This window comes from Felis catus, chromosome C2 (assembly GCF_018350175.1).
Source record: "Felis catus isolate Fca126 chromosome C2, F.catus_Fca126_mat1.0, whole genome shotgun sequence".
NCBI lineage: Eukaryota > Metazoa > Chordata > Mammalia > Carnivora > Felidae > Felis > Felis catus.
Genome location: NC_058376.1, coordinates 76,706,878 through 76,730,099, shown reverse-complemented (window position 1 = coordinate 76,730,099; position 23,222 = coordinate 76,706,878). Strand labels below are relative to the sequence as shown.

General features: G+C 38.4%; 1 protein-coding gene across 3 annotated transcripts in view; it reads left to right on the top strand.

Moving 5' to 3' along the window:
- Positions 1–23,222, top strand: part of CCDC50 (coiled-coil domain containing 50) — an 80,661-nt gene that overhangs the window by 11,029 nt on the left and 46,410 nt on the right. For all 3 annotated transcript variants that reach the window (XM_045037137.1, XM_045037136.1, XM_023260304.2), the window contains exons 2-4: positions 16,426–16,488; positions 17,300–17,426; positions 21,690–21,780. In XM_045037137.1, the coding sequence (XP_044893072.1) occupies positions 16,426–16,488; positions 17,300–17,426; positions 21,690–21,780 (281 nt within the window). The remainder of the gene's footprint in view (positions 1–16,425; positions 16,489–17,299; positions 17,427–21,689; positions 21,781–23,222) is intronic.

The following is a 23,222-nucleotide window of genomic DNA, read 5'->3' as shown; positions in this document are numbered from 1 at the left end:
TTTTAGTAGTTGAGCTCCTCCTAGAATTATTTTGTAGTATTTGATCTAGTTTACTGATACATTAAATAATTCATCCCAATTGAAATCAGACTTGTAGTATACAATTTAATTTAATCTTAATCGGATTGTCTTCTTTCTAACCTAGACTTGTAAGACCTGGTTTCACATCTCCTGTTTACCACCCATTAGGTGTAAGGACTCAGAGATAACATTGTGTCTCTAAGTTTTAGTTGCCTTATCTGTTTTTTGGAGAAAATATTTACTGGGTTTGTGATTACGGTTAACTGAAGAAATGGATATGAAAACATTCTGTGAAATGCGGTGGTATACACTCAAGCTCTTGATAATATTATTGTTCAAGTTGCCCTGTAATACTTTTACTTTTAACCTTCTTCCAGACCGTTGTTCCTGTGAGTCCTTATCCCTCTGCCTAGGCTATCCAAATATAGTGTGGTTTTTACACCCCCACCCCCACCAGGCCTAGGTCAAGTACTCATTCTCTCTTGAGTCTACCCTACTTCATTTCTGTGATTTCTTCAACCCACTTTGAACTACTTATTTCCTTAAGCAAAATGTTTCATTCTTTGTGTTAATTTACTCATTTTCTCTCAGGAAAAGACTGGTGGCTGGCTGATCTCAGTATTTTGGGGGGATCCTTACACATAGGAGATACTCCAGAAAACTTGTCAGACTATCTGACAGCTTGTGCCCAGGGGGCAAACTGACCTGAGTTAACTGGACTAATGACACTACAGTAAGAGCGATGATTATTTGCATTCATTCACTGAGGTAGGAATAGAAGACTAGGAATAAGTCAGTTTTACTTTTTGTTGTATGATTTTTTCCCCCCATTTCTCAAATTTTTGTAGGTTGATTGGTGTTAAGGTTAAGTCAAGGCCTGAACATACAATAGTCTCCTTCGGAGGCAGTGATCTTATCTATTTATGAATTAATTTTAGTTATGTAAGACTATGCTAATGTGTGCACATTTTCCAGGAATGTTATATAGTGTCATTTTGTCACTGTTACTAGAAGTGTTGGGTTCTGTTCAGAATTTTTATGCTTACTATTTTCTCTCTAGATTTATTTTGATATAAAGGGAGCAAGGGTCTTATGAAGCTTTACCTAAACAGAGCAAACATAGAATGTATTTTTAAAGTTCTTGATTATAAGGGGAGATAATTGTAAAGAATCTGAAAGTTTTGAGTTGGAGACTAAGATGGATGTACAGATTGCAAACTTGAAATGGTTTATGATCAAAAGAGGGTGGAAAAGCATGAGCAAGAGTCAACTCAAGAGTGTTCTGCTTTGGGCATGGATATACTCTATTGTACTTATTTTGGAATTGTTTTCTAACTTAGGGCACACTGTTTAGTCTCTTTCAGTTTCATATGGTACATAGGAGTTAACACTGCTTTAAAAATAGGCAGTGCTGCAAAAAAAAAATTTATACTTGTAGGCAGCCATTTTTTCAAATGTTTAAAAAATCGCCCAAATAATTTCGACTTCTTAAAAACTCAGTGAGGCAAGTGAATCCTCTAGAATAGAAAGGATTTGGATAACTTGTTTTCCTGTTCACAGGTGCAGGCTGTCCCTGATTTTCTTTCAGTTCTCTGCAGGGTAATTGCATGTAGAAGGTCCTGAAGCTAGTTTCAGTAGCATTGCTGAGAGAAATCCAAGGCATTTAGGAACACATTCTAGTTGAACTTAACATTTGGTGATTTAAAAAAAAAAAAAAAAAATTTAATCTTGATTTATTTTTGAAAGAGAGAGAGAGAGGGAGAGCAAGTGGGGGAGCAACAGAGAGGAAAGGAGACACAGGATCCAAAGCAGGCCCCAGGCACTGAGCTGTTATACAGAGCCCAATGTGGGGCTCAAACTCACAATCTGTGAGTTCATGACCTGAGCCGTAGTTGGGTGCTTAACCGACTGAGCCATCCAGGTGCCCCTGAAACATTTGGTGATCTTTAAGAAGCCTTCTGAATATGGAGTGTGCTCACTTTTCCAGGCTGTACTGTGGTCATCTGGCCTCACTTAAGCCTTTTAGTAAATGACACAGTTCACATTTGTATTCATTGGACAGTAAGTGACTGATAACATGGTCTCATTTTACCCTGATACTAAAGGCTCTGAGAGAACTGCTAGTTAAAACAGGAAAAGACTACTTTTTTTTTTTATAAGGCACCAGATTGAGTGGAAGGTTATTTTAAGATTTCTTGGTGGTTGAAGCTACTATACAGATGAATAAAAGCAGATGTTTGCCATTTTGTATGGTAGAAATAGTTAAACAATCAACAACGTTGAAGAAAGCAGTATTTGGTGCAGGAGAGAACACAACAGTCATCCCATAGGGTAGTCTTTTTTACAGGCTGTGATTTTCACATTTTAGATGATGTGTTGGTGTCCAAGATACAAATGTATATGAGTTACCCTGAATCAACTATATTTTATGCAACCCTATGTCTTAAGTTGGATGAATTCTTAGAGATAATTTGTACTGTTACAAGGTCAGGACATTGAGGTTCTGATTTGGGAAGTGACTTGTCAGAGGTCACTTGGTGAGTGGGTGACAGAACCAGAACTAAAATTCTGACAGGTATCTGGAATTAAGAACAGAGCTCTTTGTACTTTAATTTGTGTGTTCCTTATATGCTACAGTAAAGCCATATTTCTATAAATTGGGCAAGAAATATCCACATTTCTTATAGGAAAGATACCAAAATGGCATGTGGATTTGGCAGAAAGCTTTCACTAGAGCAACTCAAAGAATAGAAATCAGGAAAATCCGTCTAGTTTTAGGTATTCACTGTTTTTAATCTACGTGTGAAGGTGTTTATATTTTGACTGGCTATACTTCTATTCAGTGGTCTACCCTCCTATCATTCTTGATGTTGATTAAACTGTAATTACATGACTTTCTCATATAATTCTACTTTGCTTTCTAACTCTGGACATTCAGTTGAAAAGTTTGAAGTGATGGAGCTTATTAAACATTTTAGACATACTGATTTTCCTTTAACTTAGGTCCACAATATGTATAGGAAACATATTCTCCCTCAGTTGGACATAAGAGGTTAGAAAGAGCTATAGAAATGTAGTAACTGTTAACAAAAAAGAAATGTAGTAACTGTTGATTACATTTTAATTCTTTGGTAGAAGAAGAGGAAGTAGTGTTTGCATATTCTGTTATGGATTCTATACTAGACAAGTGACTAGATCTGTGTTAATCAGTGACTTAGTTAGGGGACCGGACTAGAAGAAATACTTAGTAGAACATAACTAATTGTAATAATTCATTAATTCTGATGATGCCAATGATAATAGGTTCCACTTCTTGAATTTCCTTTTATTGAGGGACGGATGTATTCCTTGACCCTTCATTTATCTAATTTATTTCTCAAGAAATCCATTCTCATTTTACAGGGAGGAACCTGAAGCTCAGAGATTAAATAACTTGCCCAAAGTCTTGTAGCTGTTAAGCAAGCAATATTTGAATCCTGATGTATATAGCTCCCGTTTGTTTTTTTCTCTTTCTGAAACACTTTTTAAATAGTAGGACAAATCCAAAGCCGTATAATGTTGTCACTTCATATACCCTGTTTATTTTTGTAATTATTGAAGACATCTCAGCTTCCTCCTTATTGGAATTTGCCTCCAAGCTTTGGTTTGTGCTTCTTTCGTCCTGCACCACTAGCTGAGTTTCCAGCTTTCTTTGGAATAGAGAACCATCCAAAGTTCACATCTAACTTAAATACCACTAAAGTGAATAGAAATTTTTCTCAAAAAAAAAAAAAAGAAAAAAATAGGGGCGTCTGGGTGGCTCAGTCAGTTAAGTGCCAGGCTCAGCTCAGGTCATGATCTCATGGTTCGTGGGTTCCAGCCCCATATTGGGCTCTGTGCTGACAGGTCAGAGCCTGGAGCCTGCTTCGGATTCTGTGTCTCCCCCCCTCTCTCTGCCCCTCACTCACTCGTGCTCTGTCTCTGTCTCTCTCTCTCTCAAAAACAAATAAACATTAAAAAAAGATTAAAATAATAACAAAAATAAAACAAAAAAAAATAACCTGTGTGATGAACTTCTTGGAGAGCCAAAGTGGTTGACAGAGTCACTTCTTAAACTCCTTGCACAACTCCCTGCTGTCAACATAGGAGTTCTCCATGTGTGCTTTGAAATATAGGCTGACTTCTTCTAGTTTACTGGTGGATTGCTTCCTTCTTCTGTGTAGACTGTATTTCTAGGAAATCTGATTTTAGTGTAAGCTTACTTATATTATAATTAGGAAGAGAAATCTTCTCAACTTCTGGGGAGGCATTCTCCTAGATTCTAAGAAAGTACCCATGATCTCAAGATATCTTATAGAAAAACACATTTCTAGTGGGTAAACATGACCAGTTATTGAGCATATGGCAGCATATCAGAGTAGAATTCCAAAAATCTCAAGATTTACCCATTTGTTTTTTATTCATACTTTTAGATTTATATAATCCAAGATTACTGGAAATGTTGTAGACTTCTGGCAGATGGTTACCAGAGGGAAAGTGTGAGTAGTACAATTTGCTTTAAGGGAGCAAGATTCTAAGAGAATCTTTTTACCATGTCTACTTAATCCCATGACCACTACTTGAAATAAACTTTGGGGGGCAATTTTGAGTATTACTCTTGATTTCTTGAAATTGAAATGTGTTTACTAATCCTAATAGGAAAAAAATGCTAAAGTATCTACTTGCAGAAGAGAAGTTGAAAGTGGAAATATCTGACTCAAGGGTAAACAGAATGTGCAGTAGCTAGTACTTAAGGAAACTCTTCTTGTCATATGAAGCCAATAAACCAAAATGGTTTTCTTTCCTTGGTGTAAACTTGTACTTAAGCTGGGTTGGATGTGATCTTTTGGGTTTTAATGGGCATGACTGGGTTTATCCTACAGGGGTTTAAGGAGATGGGTGGCTTTTCTTTCTAGGCTAAGGCAAACAGAGAAACCAACACCATATGAGGGCTGCCAAACCATCTGAGGGCTTGTTTAAGTGCCAGGAAAAGTGCCATTCAAATATTGGAACAAGAGAAGGTCGGAGTTTCTTTAGGGATACATGCAATCAAAATAAAAGCAATAAATTCTTACAGTCTGGATATTCTTACTGGAAATTGGCTTTAAAAAAAAAAATCCTGTCTGCTACTGTTTATCTAAGGGTATTTAAGTATTTTGGGTATTTTGAGGATTGTTTGTGGTTATCAAGGGTCTTTTGTTTTCTACATAGAAAGTCTGACTATCTCCATCAAAATAATTTGTGAATATGTATTTTTAAATATATACATTTCCTGCAGTACTCAAGTCCTTAACAGTGGTCGTTATCACTCTGTCATTTCAGGTGAGCAAACGTAAGTTATATTACTTTGTTCGGGATTATTCATCTAGTGAGTGTTAGAGCCAGGACTGTATTCAAAGTGAGAGTACTCTTGGTTACACCATACAGTATCCTTATGCAGTGAGTATTCACTGAGTACCAGTGTTCTGTGTAGTGTATTGGAGAAAACACTGTGTAAAGAGTTTCATCGTTTTCTAAGTGTAATTTTGCTAGTCTTTTTATGGTCAAATATGAAATTTTATAAATCCACTTAAAAAGTAAACTGAATCATTTTAAAGCAGGAGTTATTTCTTTTAAATCATTTTTATGATATCAAAAGTAATTATTTATTTAGCTGCTGTGTAAATTCATATATTCCTGAATTGTTCTGAAGTGGAGCACCCATGTAAAATGCAATTGTTCTTTAAGGAATTCACTAAAGATAGTAAACTTAGGAGAATCATCTCCATTTTTGATCAGTTTTATTTTCAAGGTCATTTGAGATTCACAGGTACACATTGGCTAATCAGAATGCAGAGTTCTTCAGTAAGTGTTTGGTAAGTAAGTATTAGCGATCTGGTGGGTTTATTCAGTAGCAGGTGTATTTCCCAGAATTTAATTGCTTTAACTGTATTTAAAATCAGTTCACTTGCCTTTCTAAGTGGAGCTTTGCTCCTTTGTTTCTGTGACTATATGTGCACAGTTGCTGTAGAGCAACTTTTGATTCTTTCACTCCGGTGAAGTTAGCAAAACTACCATCGCTTTAGGACTAAAGAAAAAGAAACAGGTGAAATACCATACAGGAATTTTAAAGATAAATCAGTGGTTAACACAAAACCAATAATATATTCAAAACCCTTTCTTGTCCATACTGGTAAAGTAAGTTACATCTGTTGGCCTAAAATACTATGTGTGTGTGCCTGTGTGTGCTCATACACACATACACAAATGATTGAAATGGCTTTAAATGCTACTGAGTAGTCTAGTTGTCTAAATTATCAGTAACCTATCACACTGTGATTATTGTTTAGAGCAGTGCTGTCCAATAGAACTTGTCTGATGGTGGAAATGTTCTATATTCCACACTGTCCAAAATGGTAGGCATCAACCCCATATGGCTATTTAGCCCTGAAAATGTGGCTTGTGAGACTGAGGAACTGAATTTTCAAAATTTAATTTTAGTTAATTTGAAGAAATTGCTACATGTGAGTAATGGCTACCATTTATATTGTGGGGAAAAACAAATTGTGACCCTGGTGGATGGAATAATAATGATGAATCAATAGAACATACAAATTTGGTCTAGTTTAAGGCAATCTTTTCTAACATCTGTTCCAATATTGGATGTTGTAGATGTACATCATATGGGGTTTTGAAGGGTCTTACTCGTGGTCACTTGGTAGGACTGCAAGGACAGAAAGAACCCAAGCGCCAGTTTGTTGGGAACTCAGATGAAGTGACCTCTAGGTTGAGCTCATTTTGAGATTAAGGGATGCTTCTCGAGAAGAAAGGAAGCTCAGATTTGCGTTGGTATCTAGATCTGCATTTTCTGAAAATAGATAAAGTCTGAGTTGTCACTTTTCTAGAGCAACTTTTTTTGTTATTGCCAACACAGAAAAGTTTGGCTTCAGAGTACCAATCTACAAAGTTGATGCCTGCAAACCCAGAAAGCTTGTGAGATTGTGTTTGTGGGGTTTTTATCCTTTATGGTAACTTGAGTCAGATACTTCCTTATGGAAAGCTTTATGTGACAGTTCTACCAGGATGAGTCAATACTGCCCTGTTTCCGCCCTGCCACCTCCCCCCTTCCCCCACCCATGTTTTCACTATTCCTCTCACCCTCAATCTTTTGCTCTGTCAAATGGAAATTCCTGACTCAGCCATTTTCACTTTTCCAATAAGTTACCCAGTTACTCTGTGGTCTCTGATAATGATGTAGATGGTTTGTGATATTAAAGTAGTACTTCTGATTTGGTGACTTACATTATCTCAGCATTTTCAGAACCCACTTGCCTGCAATCTAGTGTGTCTGTGGTTAGCTATAATATACCTACTTGCCAAACTAGTGGTTTGGGTTACTGGGCTTTTCATTTAACTTCGAATTTGGGGGATTAGAAAAAAAATAACTCAGGAACCTATTTTAATAAATTGTATCAGAGTGAAATGTTGGAATTATATTAATTGTTTTGTTTTTTAAAATGTCTCCTTACTGTGCTCAGTCTTGTGCTTTTGTTGAAGATGTGTGTGCGTGTAGGCACATGTTTAAAACTCATACTTGAACTATTGATGATGTCCATTATGTAACTTAGTGCTTCCTATTTAAGTTCCAGCATGACAACAGTTTAGTTGCATATTTGCTGCTAGTAAAACATTTCTATCCAGTGACGAATTGGTGTTATTTCTTTTTTTAGGTCATGAAAACTGAGCAACTTTTCATATTTCCCTGCTTGCTTTGGTTCTCAGGAAGATCAGATACAAATTTGGGGACTTATATGGACTTTATTTTTGCTAGCATACTTTTTCCCTTAATAACAATAACAAAAAACTTTCATTCTCAAATGACTCAGGACACTAACTCCAAGATTCTGAAAATTCCTATCGGCACCTTAGCATACATTGCATTCTCTGCTTCAAAATGCCACATTCATCTTATGCATCCTGCTGGGTTGTTTAGCTTAACACGTATAACCTCATCTATGTTGTCATTTTTCAGAGCCTTGGGGTCTCATCTTGGAAGTACCACTTCATTGACTATGTGATCCTTGGCATTGTTATTCCAACTCTCCAAACCATCATTTCTTCAGAAATTGAGTGATAATGTTTAATTGAGGTGTAAAGCGACCAACAGTTGACCACCTGCCTGAATGGACCACCTTTATAGATATTCTATATTATACATATAATATAGAATACATATACATATATTATATATCTATATATTCTATATAGATATTCTAATTATACATATATTATATCCAAAATTTGGGGGATGGAAGCAGAAACCCTTTACTGTCATTTTAGGTAATGTCGGTAGACATGCAGCTCCTTAGCTTTTTTCAGGTGTGCTGGAAGGTGAGGATGGCTCACACCTGCAAATAATGCAGTTTTTCACGGTATGTCATTTGTATTAATCACCATTTTTCTTAGGAGCCCTCATTTCCACATTTATTTGAAAATCATTATCTCAGGCACTGGGATAAATGTTGGAGAGAAAATGATCCATAATATTTTTCCTGCCTTTCAAGGATCTTGAATGTATGCTGGGGAAACAGATGGGTAAATTAATTATAATATGATTAGTGCTACCGTACTATATTTACTATATGCTGTGAAATCACTGGGGGAAATATAGCATAGGTAAATCTGCTGGGTGTGTGAGAGTCCATTGTGATGGTTTTGGTTTTATTCTATAAGATTGGATTAGTAGAGAAATGACATTAGAATGAGGGTTTGAAGACTGATTATGATTTTTTTAGATAGTGGAGAGGTGCCTCAGGTAGATAGAACAGGTTTGTGCCCTGCCCCCAGTGTGTGTAATGGTGACTAAACTTCCTTCAACTTGCAGGATGCTCCCATTCTCTGTGTCCCATACCCACACCAGCCAACTAAAACATAAACAAAACCCAGTAACCATAAAAATCCCCAAATAGTTGAAACATTGGTTAATGATACTTGACTCAATCACTTGTACAAAGTGTGGATGAAAGTTGGGGCGCCTGGGTGGCGCAGTCGGTTGAGCGTCCGACTTCAGCCAGGTCACGATCTCGCGGTCCGTGAGTTCGAGCCCCGCGTCAGGCTCTGGGCTGATGGCTCCGAGCCTGGAGCCTGTTTCCGATTCTGTGTCTCCCTCTCTCTCTGCCCCTCCCCCGTTCATGCTCTGTCTCTCTCTGTCCCAAAAATAAATAAACGTTGAAAAAAAAAAAAAGTTTTATACAAAGTGTGGATGAAAGTGTTTGTCTTTCAAAAAGGAATTGTAAAAGCCTGTGTGCATTTTTCAGGTAGTTTAGTAAGGGGGGGTGGTAATAATTCTACTAAAGATAAATATTCCAGAAACGTGGATCTGGTTTAATGATATTATGTGTCTCTTATCAGAAGGATCCTCTATCTTCCAGACTGATAGAATAACCATAGTATATGGGATAGAACAGGGGATTTGTAGACTTGATCAGAATAATAGCCCTGCCATTGACTTCGTCTAGGAACAAAGTAAATGAGGATGGAAGGCCTGTGTTCATTTACTAGTGTTTTGTCAGCCCAAATTAGGTGCCACTCTCCTTCTTCTGTCATACTGTACTTGGATTTTGTTAATTTCAACAGGATGGACATCTAGGACATTAAAAATCAGAGAAGGAGCAAAAGTTTCAGTTACCCTTTATTCCCTAGTAAATTAATTGTTCAGACATTACTGAGATCTTATTCCCATCGTTTCAATTTCCTGCCTGAATGGGAAGTTTCAGTTGTCAGAGTGGTCAGTGATTCAAAGCTATGTATGCTATTTTAGGACCATAATTGGGGCAGATGGTTACGAGAGTGTCCATAGTCCATAACTGAGCATACCTAAGAAGCTTCCGAGCTGACGGTGGTAGTAATGGGGGGTGAGGGTTGGTTTTGGTGTTGTTATTAGTGATGGTGATATTGATATCCTCTTGGTCCCTATATACGTAAAATTTGTTGGGGATGAAAATGTCAAGGACTTGGCATTAGGATGATAGCTGTTCATAGTTTTTCCTGCATTCTGTTCTCTTTTACTCAGGCAGTTTTATTAGAGCTTTAAATAAAGAAAAGAGACCCTTCTTTAATAAATTAGGGAGACATTCCTTTTGAGGGGCAACAAACAAAGGCATAGGGGTTTACACATGTTATTTCTTTGTACAAATTGTCTTTAACATCTCTTGGACACATTATTCTGAAATTTATTAATACTCTCTTTGCAAATGGAGAAAATCTCATTGATACTGGATGGAGAGTAGGGGAGATGGGGCAAGCTGGTTAGATCCCAAAGGGAAATTTTCCTTGGAATTTTCCACCATTGTCACACATAGCTTAGGGTTTTTCTTGCACATCACCCAGGAAACACTGTGAGATGAAAAGAACTTTTTATTGCCCTTGTTTTTCAGAATTGAATACAGGCTGACTGTGATTGCCAGAGACTTATTCTTGGGAGACAGTGAGACAAAATAAACAATATCCCCCATTTTATTGCTCTATTTGGGGCCCTGGAACCCACCTTCTGAGCACATGTGCCATCCTTACCTAAATTCTGTTGTATCCACAATTTCAAACAACCTAATGCATATTTGTTTTATTTTATTTACTATTTAATAATATCAACTCTTTTCTTACGTAGTGAAATATAGACTCATTACTTCTTCCAGGTTTGGTTTCCAATTCATTTGTTCATTTGTTGGGCAATCTTGGTCAAGTCACTTTATTTCTCTGAGCCTTAGTTTTCTCATAAATAAAATGAGAATATTGGTAAAACCTTTACCTTCAGGTAATTAGGAGGAATGTATATGAAAGTGCATTGTAATCAATAAAGTGCTGTATCAATGTCAACTGTAGCTGCCTGTCATTACCAAACTTTTCAACATAGAATATGTGTCTGGAACATCATCCTCATTCATAGAGGCTGTTTTCATGTATACAGAACAAAGGAAAACAAGTATCATCCCTGTTCTCAAATCAATGAGTATGTATTCCATCTGTTGCTAATAGCATTCACACAAAAATAGGATAATTCACAAATTATACCAGGACATAAAAGGCAGTACAGACACAGTTGAAAGAAATAGTTGCTAGTGAATGTATTATTAATCCAGGCATTTGTATGTGGGTGGAAGCTTGTAAAGACTGAGTCATAGGAATTGTATTTTCAGAAAGTTTGGGGTGTGAGTACAAGAAGGACAGAAGGGGAATGACTTCTTCACTCTTCTGGTTTGTGAGAGTTAATTGCCTCCCCATCTAGAATGCCTACTCCCTCTGCCCATAGGAATTTTAACCTTTTGAAATTCATTCTGTATGTTAGCTACTTTAAGGTTTCTTGATATCTCTGAGTCACTGCTATTACTTACAACTACCTCCAGTTCATAGCAAGCACATTTCCTCCATTATTTATGCCTTCAAAGAGTTTTCTGTAGCTCTTTATAGCATTTATCAAATTATATTATGTTTGTGTACCTTTCTGTCATCTCTACTTTCGTGATGGCTTGGAAATGACTTATTTATCGCAAGAGAGCTCAGCAAATGTTTGTTGAATGAATGCGTTTACTAGGTACATACTATGTCATTTGTGTATTTAGGGGGATCCACAAATGAATGAAAATCACCTTTTTCTTCAAGGAAAATGGATGGGGGGAGAATATTTGTGTGTGTGTGTGTGTGTGTGTGTGTGAACACACACACACACATATATATATATTTCAAATATATATCCTACTTCCTATTTCTGAAATTTGCTTGGTTTAATGTAAACTAAATCATTGTATACTTATATGTATATATATGGGTTAAAAAACACTAAAACTATTTCATTTAGTGGGAATGGAGAAGGTTTCTAGTTTTTATTTAAATGATATCTGAAGGGGCGCCTGGGTGGCGCAGTCGGTTAAGCGTCCGACTTCAGCCAGGTCACGATCTCGCGGTCCCGGAGTTCGAGCCCCGCGTCAGGCTCTGGGCTGATGGCTCAGAGCCTGGAGCCTGTTTCCGATTCTGTGTCTCCCTCTCTCTCTCTGCCCCTCCCCCGTTCATGCTCTGTCTCTCTCTGTCCCAAAAATAAATAAACGTTGAAAAAAAAATTAAAAAAAAATGATATCTGAAAGTTTTACAAGTCTCTGTAATGCTGTTGTAACAACAGAGCTTAATTCTATTTATAAAATTGTTTTCTTCTTTTGGCTATGGAACTTTCACTGTTTTCTGACTTTATTGGCCAGTGTTTCTTCATTTCTTTTTCAATTAATGAATATCTATTGAAGTCTCATTACGTGCTACATCCAGTGCATATAGAATTGTGTGGAAGGTACAGAGATTAGTCCCACAAGGCCCCTGCCCTGAAGAGTTTGCAACTGGTCACGGAGACAGCTGTCTATTTGCGTTGAAGGATAAAATGTGTTTCTTTCTGTTGATGCTGTTCAAAAGCAAGGAGGTAGAGTTGCATGATTAGTTTTGAAAACAGACTTAGCTACCATGCCTTAATTTTGGGGAAAATGTTTGGGGTCAGAGGGAGGAGGCTTACAGGACCATTGAAGTTTGGATGGGAATGGAGAGGAATGATGGAATGGCTCTAATGGCAAGATCAGCTTGAAATTTGAGTGAGTGAAAGTGAACATGGGAGGGACAGAGTCTGAGAAGTGGGAGGGTAGGCATTCAGGGTCCAATGATACAGCTTAAGTGTGCCTGCAGGGAAAGGTGGTGAGATGAATTGATGCTGTTTATCCTTCTATACTGCTTATACTGTTTACTTCAAAGTAGAGTAGATTAGGGAAGGAGCAAAGATCCAGGCTCTGAATTTGGCCTGGCTGTGAAATGTTTTCTGTAATTCCCAGTCTGGTTACTGATTTACAAAGGTGGCTGGATGTGTAGTTGTTTTCCAGCTTGTGTTAACAGTCATGATGCAGAGTGTACAGAGGCACATCTAGAAAGGAACTAGAGTGGATGCAGAAGAAACTGGAGTGAACACGTAATACTTGGCATAAATGAGATCATGCATTTGGAAGTTCTCAGTAAACTCTGAAATGCTAACTCAGTGTATTGACAATACAATTCTGTGTATGAATGTGTGCACTTCCTTTAGTCATTGAAGATCTTCTAGATTCTCTTCTCACTCAAACCCTAACCCATATGCGCTGTAAGAAGATTTAGGATCAAATAACAATGATACTTCATTGTTGCTGGTTAAATACTAAGAAGTCATTGAGAAGAGTCATTGTTATGGTAACCGGTAATTCATAAACTCCTTGCACCTGCTATGATACGGCAACTATGTCTTTATGTTTGTGGTTTAGCAGCATATGCTATTGATGGAATTAAAGATGTGGATTTAAAAAGAAAAAGTTTGTGTTGTAGAATTTTAAAATGCAGTGTGTAAAAAATTACAAAAAACAAAAGAAATACAGAAAACCCAGGGTGCCTGGGTGGCTCAGTCAGTTGAGCGTCTGACTTTGGCTCAGGTCATGATCTCACTGCTCCTGATTTCGAGCCCTGCATCGGGCTCTGTGCTGACAGCTCAGATCCTGGAGCCTGCTTTGGATTCTGTGTCTCCCTCTCTCTGACCCTCTCCTGCTCATGCTCTGTCTCTTTCTGTCTCAAAAATAAATAAACATTAAAAAAAATGTAAAAAAAAAAAAGAAATACATAAACCCATGATCCTGCCACCCAAATTTAATAGATGTTAATATTTGCCTTATTTGCTTTAGTCTTCTCTGTTTTGTTTGTAAGTCAATAGAACATCTGATATAGTGAAGGCACTCCTGCTCTTTGACTCTCTGTAGATGAGCACGATTCAGTTCTAAATTCAGTTTGTGTCAGTGCTGTATATTAAAAACATATTTTTCTTACAGGTGTATGCATCCATAAACATTATGTTTTAATGTTGCACTGACTAAAACAAAAATATAAAATTATTGCAGTTCTTCACATGGTTATCCACATGGAAACCTGCAATAATTTTATAATCTTTTATTCAGTATGACCTTAAACATGTATAAAATATATTGTTTGGCATAACTTTCTGCCTTGGTAACATAAATTGAAGTGGCCTTTAAGTTTTTTTGACCATAATCTGCAGGGTGTTGTATGTTTTACAGTGTAACCTAATACATATATACAGCTGTGTGTGTGTGTGTGTGTGTGTGTGTACACGTATGTGTGAGTTTTGTGTGAGTAAAACTGAAAAAGTTTCTCCATTCCATGGTTTCCTCGACTGTGTGTTTTACTCTGTTTTCTAGCCTATTCATTTCTAGACTTAGTAAATTGATTTTATGACCTAATAATAGGTTGACATCCATGATTTGAAAAATATTAATCTCAACAATTAATCTAATCTTATCTAAAATTAATACGGGACATTAGTATACAGACATAAGCCTTTGCAGTATAATAAAAGTGCTTCAAATAATAAAGCAACCTAATAGCATTCTTCTGCACAAGATTTGATTACATTCATTTTGTCTAATTCATTCTGAATATTTGTTTTCTGTGAACTAAATCCATACATGTCTTAGCCATTTGATCAATTAATATTAATTCACTAGGCATGTTAGGGAGTGCATGTTAGTCAGTATAGAGTATCTCCTTTCAGTCTGTTGTGACCTCTTGGTTTGCCTGGAATCCCAGAGGGCTGTCATGGTGTCAGGAAAGGAAAGAGCTCTTGCTGGCTCAGATACTGACTTCTAGCCTTGTCACCAACAAACTGTATATAGTCTTGATAACTCTTTTCTTCTGTCTGGCCCTCATTTTCCTCACCTATTAATCGAATGAGTTAATTAGCTCATCTTGAAAGCACTTTCATTCTGTGAAACATAGGGTAGCTAGGACCTGGGCCACAAAGTTGTTAGAATTTGCTGAGAATATATCAGATGTAAAAGAACAGGACTTTCTCCTGGAATTACAAGTTTTGCAGTTGCAAGAAGTAAGCAGGCCATATGTTGTTTAAATGGTTCTTGGGCAGAAATGATTCCCCAATTGTAAAACCATTTCAGAGTAAGCTTAATGTCTCTAAGATCTACCTACTTTTTTATTGTTATTTCTCAGGGACAAGGCTGGCTATGTCAATGTATATGTATGTGAGCATATATAAGTGCTAAGAATGGCAAAGGATTGTTTTCTTTATTCCATTTCAGTTAAATGTCTTCATAGGCAAAATCAAAGCTGCAGAAAGAAATCTATAAACTCTGGTAACTTTACGGGACAGTTTCATGAGTCCTACATGTTGTAGTAGTTTGTGGCTTTAGGGAATTTTCCTTTTTCATGTGAGTTACATGTTTGAAATAGAGTAAGAAGATATCACCTAAATTACATGTCCTTCATACAAACAGAAGGCACATTTCATGATAAGAGTTCTTTATGAGTATTGTTTTGTGTATGTTTGTTTTAAGAAACAGGAGTTTAAATTGCAGTTTGGGGTGGACCTTGGAGACCATCTCTTCCCATTTGCTCCTAAAAAGATAGGCCAGAGAATGTTCTTGCCTGAATCTTCAAATCCAGGTGACAGTAGGGGCAGGTTCCTTTATCCTCTAAGCTTCCCATATCCTTTTTGTATGCAGATTCTTTTTAGGAAGCTCTACATTTAGCGAGACCTAGGGGAGCTAGTTCTAACTCCTGTCTGAGGGTGTGGTCCCATTAAAGAAGTGATTATCCTGAAATAGAAATCTGTTCCTACCAGAGGGACTAATAAAGGTGTGTTTTTCCTTAGGGGCAGCAGGATAGATGTAAGTCTCTGGGAGAGGATTCCCTCAACCCTAGATGGTTGAGGCAAAGGCTAGATTTCTTTTAACTCCTCTGACTATGCAAGAACTCAGCTTTCTCTTAGCTAACAGTATGCAGAAAGTTCTTGTCTCTTGTATTATGGCCACAATACTTGCCCTCTCTTTTTAGATGTGGATTAGAATTTCTGGACCTATGGGGCACCTGGATGGCTCAGTTGTTTGAATGTCTGACTTTGGCTCAGGTCATGATCTTGTGGTTCATGAGTTCGAACCCCACATTGGGCTTGATGCCGTCAGCCTGTCAGCACAGAGCCTGCTTTGAATCCTCTGCCTCCCCTCCCCTGCTTGCACTCTCCCATAAATAAATAAATTAAAAAAAAAATTTCTGGACTTATGGGTTCTGATTCTGTGGTTAATATCCTTAGGTCAGAGACCAGAGCTAACCATTACTTTGTGATGCCCTGTGCTTGGCACTGAGCAGGTACTGTGGATGTTTGTGAATGAAGACTTTGTATTAACTAGTCACTATTTTGCACTGCATGTTATAAAGCTGATAATCCTAAAATAGTAGAATTGATTTTTGAAGTAAACAAAATTCTTTTTTTTAACATATTAAAATACTACCATTGAACCTTCTTGTCTGCTTTTCCTCCTTCATCCTCTGCAGTGTGCCGAGATTTTGCTGTCTTAGAGGACCACACCCTGGCCCACAGCCTGCAAGAACAAGAGAGTGAGTAATGGCCCTCATTATGTTCCTTCTGTTTTCTTTTTTAGTAGTAGCTCGAGGCAGGTTTCTTTCGGTGAGGCAGGGAGAGAGAACTGAGTCACCAGGCCTACTTTCCATCAGTCCTGAGGGATTTATCTAGGCAAGTGCCACCTGGGTGGAAAATGAAGTTCTGGGTATTTTAAGATGTGACAGCTGCCAGGGATTAGGAGACTTTGGGTATATGGGAGGAAAAGCGGCGCGTGAACCTTTCCATTGCCTTAGTATTGTTAGGAGGGAGATACTATCTGGCATCTGTTCTTCTCCTAGAAGAGGGGCCTGAACATCTCTGCAGACATTGGAAGTATCTAGGTTGTGGCCTTTTCTCAATATTTATGTAGGTAATTATGGAAACTAAACCTAAGTTATGTGTGTTACACAGAAGTATGTATTTGCAAATATGTAATTTGGGAATCATTAATTCATGTGTCAATATAAAAAGTAAGTATTGAAAAGGTTTATAAATAGAGTGACAGCTTGTGGAGCAGAAGGAGCCCTGGCCTTGGTTTTAGAGTATTGGTGTGGAAATCCTGTCACTGCTGCTGTTTTGCCATGTGACCAGGGGCAAGTTACTTAACCTTTTTGATTCTCATTTTACTTAATGGAAAGAGAAGAGGAATAATTCCTTTGCTGCCTGTTATATAGCATTATTGAAAGCATAAAATGAAGTCATGGATGTGAAGCTCTTTTTAATGGAAAAACCCTTCTTAAGTTATCCTGAGGTGTATTATTAACCAGACGAAACATTGTGATTCCTCTCTTCAATCTCTCCGTCCAGTTGAACATCATTTGGCCTCGAATATTCAGCGGAACCGTTTGGTCCAGCATGATCTCCAGGTGGCTAAGCAGCTTCAGGAGGAAGATCTGAAAGCTCAGGCTCAGCTCCAGAAGCGCTACAAAGACCTGTGAGGATTTGGGGGTGGGCGGGAGGCATGCTGGGACTGGTTTTCTCTGTGGAGCCAGCAACCAGGGCAGGGAAGAAGACTGTGTGTCTGTCCCTCTCATGCCTGTCACTGTTAGATTACAAATCCTATAGTGGCTAGCCCACAGTTTTCTTTGGTCTGAAATTTTTGTTGTTGTTGGAATACTTCATAGGTTTGGGGACAAGTGGATTCTGGCATGACTCTCAGCACGTTTAACTGTTGGACTTTGAGCATTTCGATCCACCTCTCTGAGTCTGTATTCCTTCCCTATAGCACGTGGAAAATAATCTCTGTTCCTTTTGCCTCATAGGTTGGTTGGGGGATCCAGTGAAATACTGGATATCAAAGAACTTTATGAGTTGTATTGGATTCCTTTACTCTTGCGTGGTTGATGTTTGCTGCTTTTATTTTCCTTGAACCTCTTTTGCTTTTCAGGGAGAGGCAGGATCTTCTGGAAAGCTCTGAAATACACACTCAGTTCTCTTTATAACTTCAGCATCTGACAGACATTCTTTCCTCAGTCTCCTCCTGTAATAGTTCGGTAAATGGAAAGATCATATCCAAGGTCTCTTCCAGCACAATGACTTACTTTTTCCCACTGTTTTAAAAGCTCAGAGGGTGCATTTCTTATTTGAGAGTGACCCCTGTATCTAAATCTCTGTGTAATCCCCTATATCTAAATGGTGGATTTAACCACAAGGTATTGTTTTGAGGGGAAAGGGTAGAGGGAGAAGTAAAGGGCCCCCACAGTTTACTGTAGTTCATGTTCAAATAAACAGGAAAGCCTATCATTTTTGCTGTCTTTGAGGAAGGGTTTGCCTTTCTGGTTTATTATTTGTAGAGAGAACTTTAGTCATCCTTTTGTTCAGCTTCCTTATTTTGTAAATAAACACTCTTACTGACTCTTGCTATACCTGTCACCATGAAAGGCGCTGGAGACCACAGATAGGAACAAAATATAGCTGTTGCCTTTAAGAGCCTCAGAAAAAAACTCTGAGGCTTTTGAAATCTACAGAGACTGGTGTAAGCCACAGAGAATTAAATAATACATTTAATGCCAATGAAGAAAGGAGAGACTGGGAAAACCATTCTAACACAGGTGATGTATTTAATCTGAGCCTTGATGGTTAAATTAGAAGTTCATAGTGCTAGCTGAAGGAAACCATTCTAGCCAGAGGGAGTAATAGGGAAGGGAAGAGGTTAAAGAACCTGGAATCTCATGGTAGCTACAAGATGTTCAGTATTGCGGGAGTGTAGTGTGTGATTAAGGGCATGGGTTAGGGCATGAGGCCAGAAAAGTAGTCAAAAACTGGACCAAAAGTTATGCTTTTAGGAATTTAGATTTTGTAGATGTTATATTATAAACAACAGAGAACCATTGGAAGAGTTTTAGATTTTCATTTTGGGATCTACTCTGGGGGATGGGTAGATAAAGGATTGTAGGGGACAAGATTGAAGACAGCTTTGAAGTGGTCAAATTAAGAGATGACAAGGCTTGATTGGAGGGTAATGCTCATGGAATAAGAAGAGAGAGATTTGAGAGGTGTGGAGGTTTGGGGTCATAACCAGAGTTAAGATGAGAGCCAGAGGGGCGCTTGGGTGGCTCAACCCTCCAGCTCTTGATTTCATTTCAGGTAGGTCATGATCTCACAGGTTTGTAAATTCGAGCCCCACATCAGCCTCTGCACTGACAGTGTGGAGCCTGCTTGGGATTCTCTCTTTCCCCCCCTCTCTCTGTCCCTCCTCTGTTCTCTCTGTCTCTCTCAAAATAAATAAACAAAACAAAACACCCCCAGAAAACAAAACAAAAAGATAAGAGCCAGAGCTAGAGTATTCTAGAGTTCTAAATCATTGCCTTTTACATTATTCACAGTGCTTTGCTATCAAGGGCAGTTCTGAGGCTGGTGCAGAAGTTTAAGACCCTGAATTAGGGTAATGATAGTATAATGAGATTATTCAGAGATTATTGAGATAAAACTCTAAATATAAATGAGGATTCAGAGAGTAATGGATTATAGGTCTTAAATTAGAGGAGAGCCAGATATTCTATTTCTGCCTGGGACTTCAGGCTTTTGGAGGTACTCCTAGCTGAAATAAGTGGTTAGAAAGGAAGTTGTTCTGATTGTCACACGCTAGCAGTTTTGACAGTTGCACCTCACTGGCTGGATGAAATGCTGTGAATATTAATGAACTGGAAGCTCTTACTCACTCTGCATCCTGGGGCCCCCGTCCACTATCAGGCTTGCCCATTGTTGACTACCCCTTTCTCATGTGATTTTGCTTCCTCGGGATTTTGTGTAATTGTCTGCGTGAACTCGATCTTGTCCTTCATGGAAATATGATTGGAAGTGATTATCCTCAGCTTAAACCTCACTTCTTTATTTTCTGTACTAGGGAGGACATCTGTGTCACTTGTAACCTTTAACATTTCATTTGGATTTGCCTTCTCTGCTGGGCTTCTTCTTTTTCCCATCTATTATTATCTTGCATGTAATTAATATTTGCTAACTCCTGTACAGATTTTACCTGAGTTTGAGAGATCCAACTAGAGAAGTCTTTGAAAACTAGGAACATGATTTTGTGTATGATTCTTAATTATTAGAAGTAAGTGAATGAAAAGAGGATATATAAATAAAAATTGTTTTGAGTAGATTTTGTTTCTTTTCAATTCTTTGGTTTGAGTGGTTAAGAGTTCTAAAATATTAGACCTATAAGATTAAGTCATTAAGTCCAAATACTTTTATAGCTGATAAATTGACAAGAGAGGGCATGGCTCACTGACTCTCAGTGGCAGGACCAGAAATCAGGTCTGCAGCTACCTTGTCCAGTGTTTTTCCTACTGATTCTAGGAGAGTCTTGCCATCCCTTACCTGTGCTCTCTTACTTCCTCTTCCTTCCTTTCTGTTTTGTATCAGCATAACACGTGCGTACACGGCCGCGTCTCTGTCCACCTGTACCTGCATGTCTCCAAGCATGTTGGAAGTGACCGTTTCTGTATACAAATGAGGATAATTTCTGCCTCTCAGTTTTGTTGGAAGAGAGAGTATGGGCTTTAATTCCTTAATCACAGTTCAGATTATTGCCCTCCCCAGCACTTTCCAGTTTACAAAATGCCGTTTGTTAAACATGGAATAGCCAACCAAGAATGAGATTCATTGAGAGTTTTAAGTTCACTCGGTAGAGAGAGAATGAGAGGGAGAATGAGAATGTTTGTTTAGCAAGAAAACTCCCTCTGTAAGTCACAACTGTAATTTCATTCCAACCTCTTCTTAAGTCGTAAACCCTAAGCATGTTTATGGTCATCCTTCCTAGCTAACAGTTGTGTGTGAAGTTTGGCTTTCCAGAGGTATCAGGTTCTGGAGTTTGAAGCTGCCTATTGACTTTTCTTGACCTGAATCTAGAAGACATGCACTTGTACCCATCTCTGAGATATCCAGTTCTTCTTTTTTGTTTGCATTGCTGTTTTAGAGGTGATCTATTTTGCCCACCAAAATCATCCTCTTGGTTCTTCTTCCAAAAAGGATTGTGAGCCTTGACTGCAAAGTGAAGATTTACTCATGTTTGTATCCTCAGTGTCTGAGCACGGTGTCTGTACTATAGCAGGTGTTAAATTTAAGTCCCTGTTCAGTACATGAATGCCAAAACAAGGCAAACTATGGTAGCAGCAGTATTGCAGCATTCGCGTTTCTCAGGGATCTGAGTTTTAAGAAAACTGGCACCAGCCAGAGAGGTGTCTACTGGGAACTGAAGCTGCACGGTATTTTAAGTATTAGTGAAACTGAAAAATACATCTAATTTAAACACTTATAAAAATCATTTTAAAGTCATACCATCACTTCTAGGAGACCAGAGTGACATCTAGTGATTTGTATATCTGTGGACATTAATCTGATAATTTACGTTTCCTTTGTAAGATCTTGAGAAAGCATGCCTGTCTGTAGAGTGGCCCCAGTATGGTGAGGTGATAAGAGAATTTAGAAAAGGCCTGGGACTTTCCATTGTAGTGTCTGAGGATCAGATTCTGGTTCTGCCACTTGTGTTCTCTGTGCTCTTAGGGAAATGCTGTCACTACTCTGGACCCCAGCTTTTTTATCTGTAACGTGTGACAATATCCACCTCTTTGCATCATTATTGTGAGGATTAAGTGAGATAAAGATTTGCACGGGTTCATATATTCAGTAAATTGTATTTTTAAGAAAATTTATTTATTATTTATTCATACTACTTTCACCTTTGTTTTTTAAGTGAACAACAAGACTGTGAAATTGCTCAGGAAATCCAGGAGAAGCTGGCTATTGAGGCCGAGAGACGACGCATTCAGGAGAAGAAAGATGAGGTACAACTAAGATAATGCCCCTCCACCCCAGCCCTGAGGAAGGGCTGCCTTCTGTATTCATGGACTCAATGCAGGGTTGCCGGATGGGCAGCAGAACTCTCCTCTTTGGTGGTGCACAGTCCAAGTGTTGCCCTCCATGGACCACTGTTTATTGCCCCTCGATAACCTAAGTGAACTCTTCTTAAAGATGATGCTAATTCAACGTAAGAGGTGAATTAGTTTCCTTGGGCTGCTTTAACAATTACCACAGACTTGAAGTGGTTAAAACAGCAGAAAATAGAGTCTCTCACAGTTCTGGAGGCCAGGAATCCAAAATCAAGGTTTTGGTGGGTCCCTGCTGCCTATTGGGAAAGATGCTTCTTTGCCTCTCCCTAGCTTCTGCTGGCTCCTGACAATCATTGGCATTTCTTAGAGTGTCACTGGATCACTTCAGTCTCTGACTCTGTGGTCAGATGGCCTTCTTCCCGTGTCTTTGTGTCCTCTTGTTTTCTTAAAAGGAAACCAGTCATTGGATTGGGGACCCACCCTCATCTAGTATGATTTTCTCTTAACTAATTACATCTGTAAAGACCCTATTTTTGAATAAGGTCATATTCTGAGGTTCTTAGTAGAAATTACTTTTTGGGGGGCACTATTCAAACCATACAGGGTGTTTGTTTGTGGGTTATTTGTGCAGTCTTGAGAGAGGGAGAGCAGACCTGTGTGTGGTCTAAACACAAGTCAGGGCGTGTCAATCGTGAGAGGCCAGGGGCCACCAGTGCTCTCACTCTTTGCTGTTCACGGCTTCATTCTCCTGTGATGCGCTGCCTCAAGGAACTAATCAGTTTAATTCTGTATATATTTTTAAATTGTATTGTTTTTAAAGTTGAAAATGACTACAAGTAGCAGCAGTGTTTTTTGGTAAGGAGACTTGAATTTGCATTTAACTATTTCCTTTGTTTTACACTTTTAGCCTTTCTTACAAACAATTCCTTTTCAGCATGTATTGATTCTTTTCTTCTTTCAAACCAGCTGTGCTGTTCTTGGCCACAGACTGAAGAAAATGATTTAGAGTTTTAATAGGAGGATGGCCCTATGATTTATTGTATGTATACTCACATATTCTTCTAGGTTCAAGGGGGGACTATTAATAATTATATAAGCTGGGCCTGCCTTGGGTAAACCAGCACACGGAATCACCCTGTTAAATAGATGGGATGAGGACCATCAGTCAAGCAGCCTGCATATACTGCTGCTCCCACTGAGCCATCCTTGTCCCTCTAAGACTCCTTGTTCAGTGCCAGGTGAGCGGGAGACATCTGCTATGTGTGTATTTAGCTGTTTCTTTAAGAAACAAACCATGATCATGTGATAATCAGAACTGCAAGTAAGCATTAGGATTTGCTTTTTATCCTTCCTGTTATCAACACAGGAACTCTTTCTTCCTGCAGGATGTGTTACTC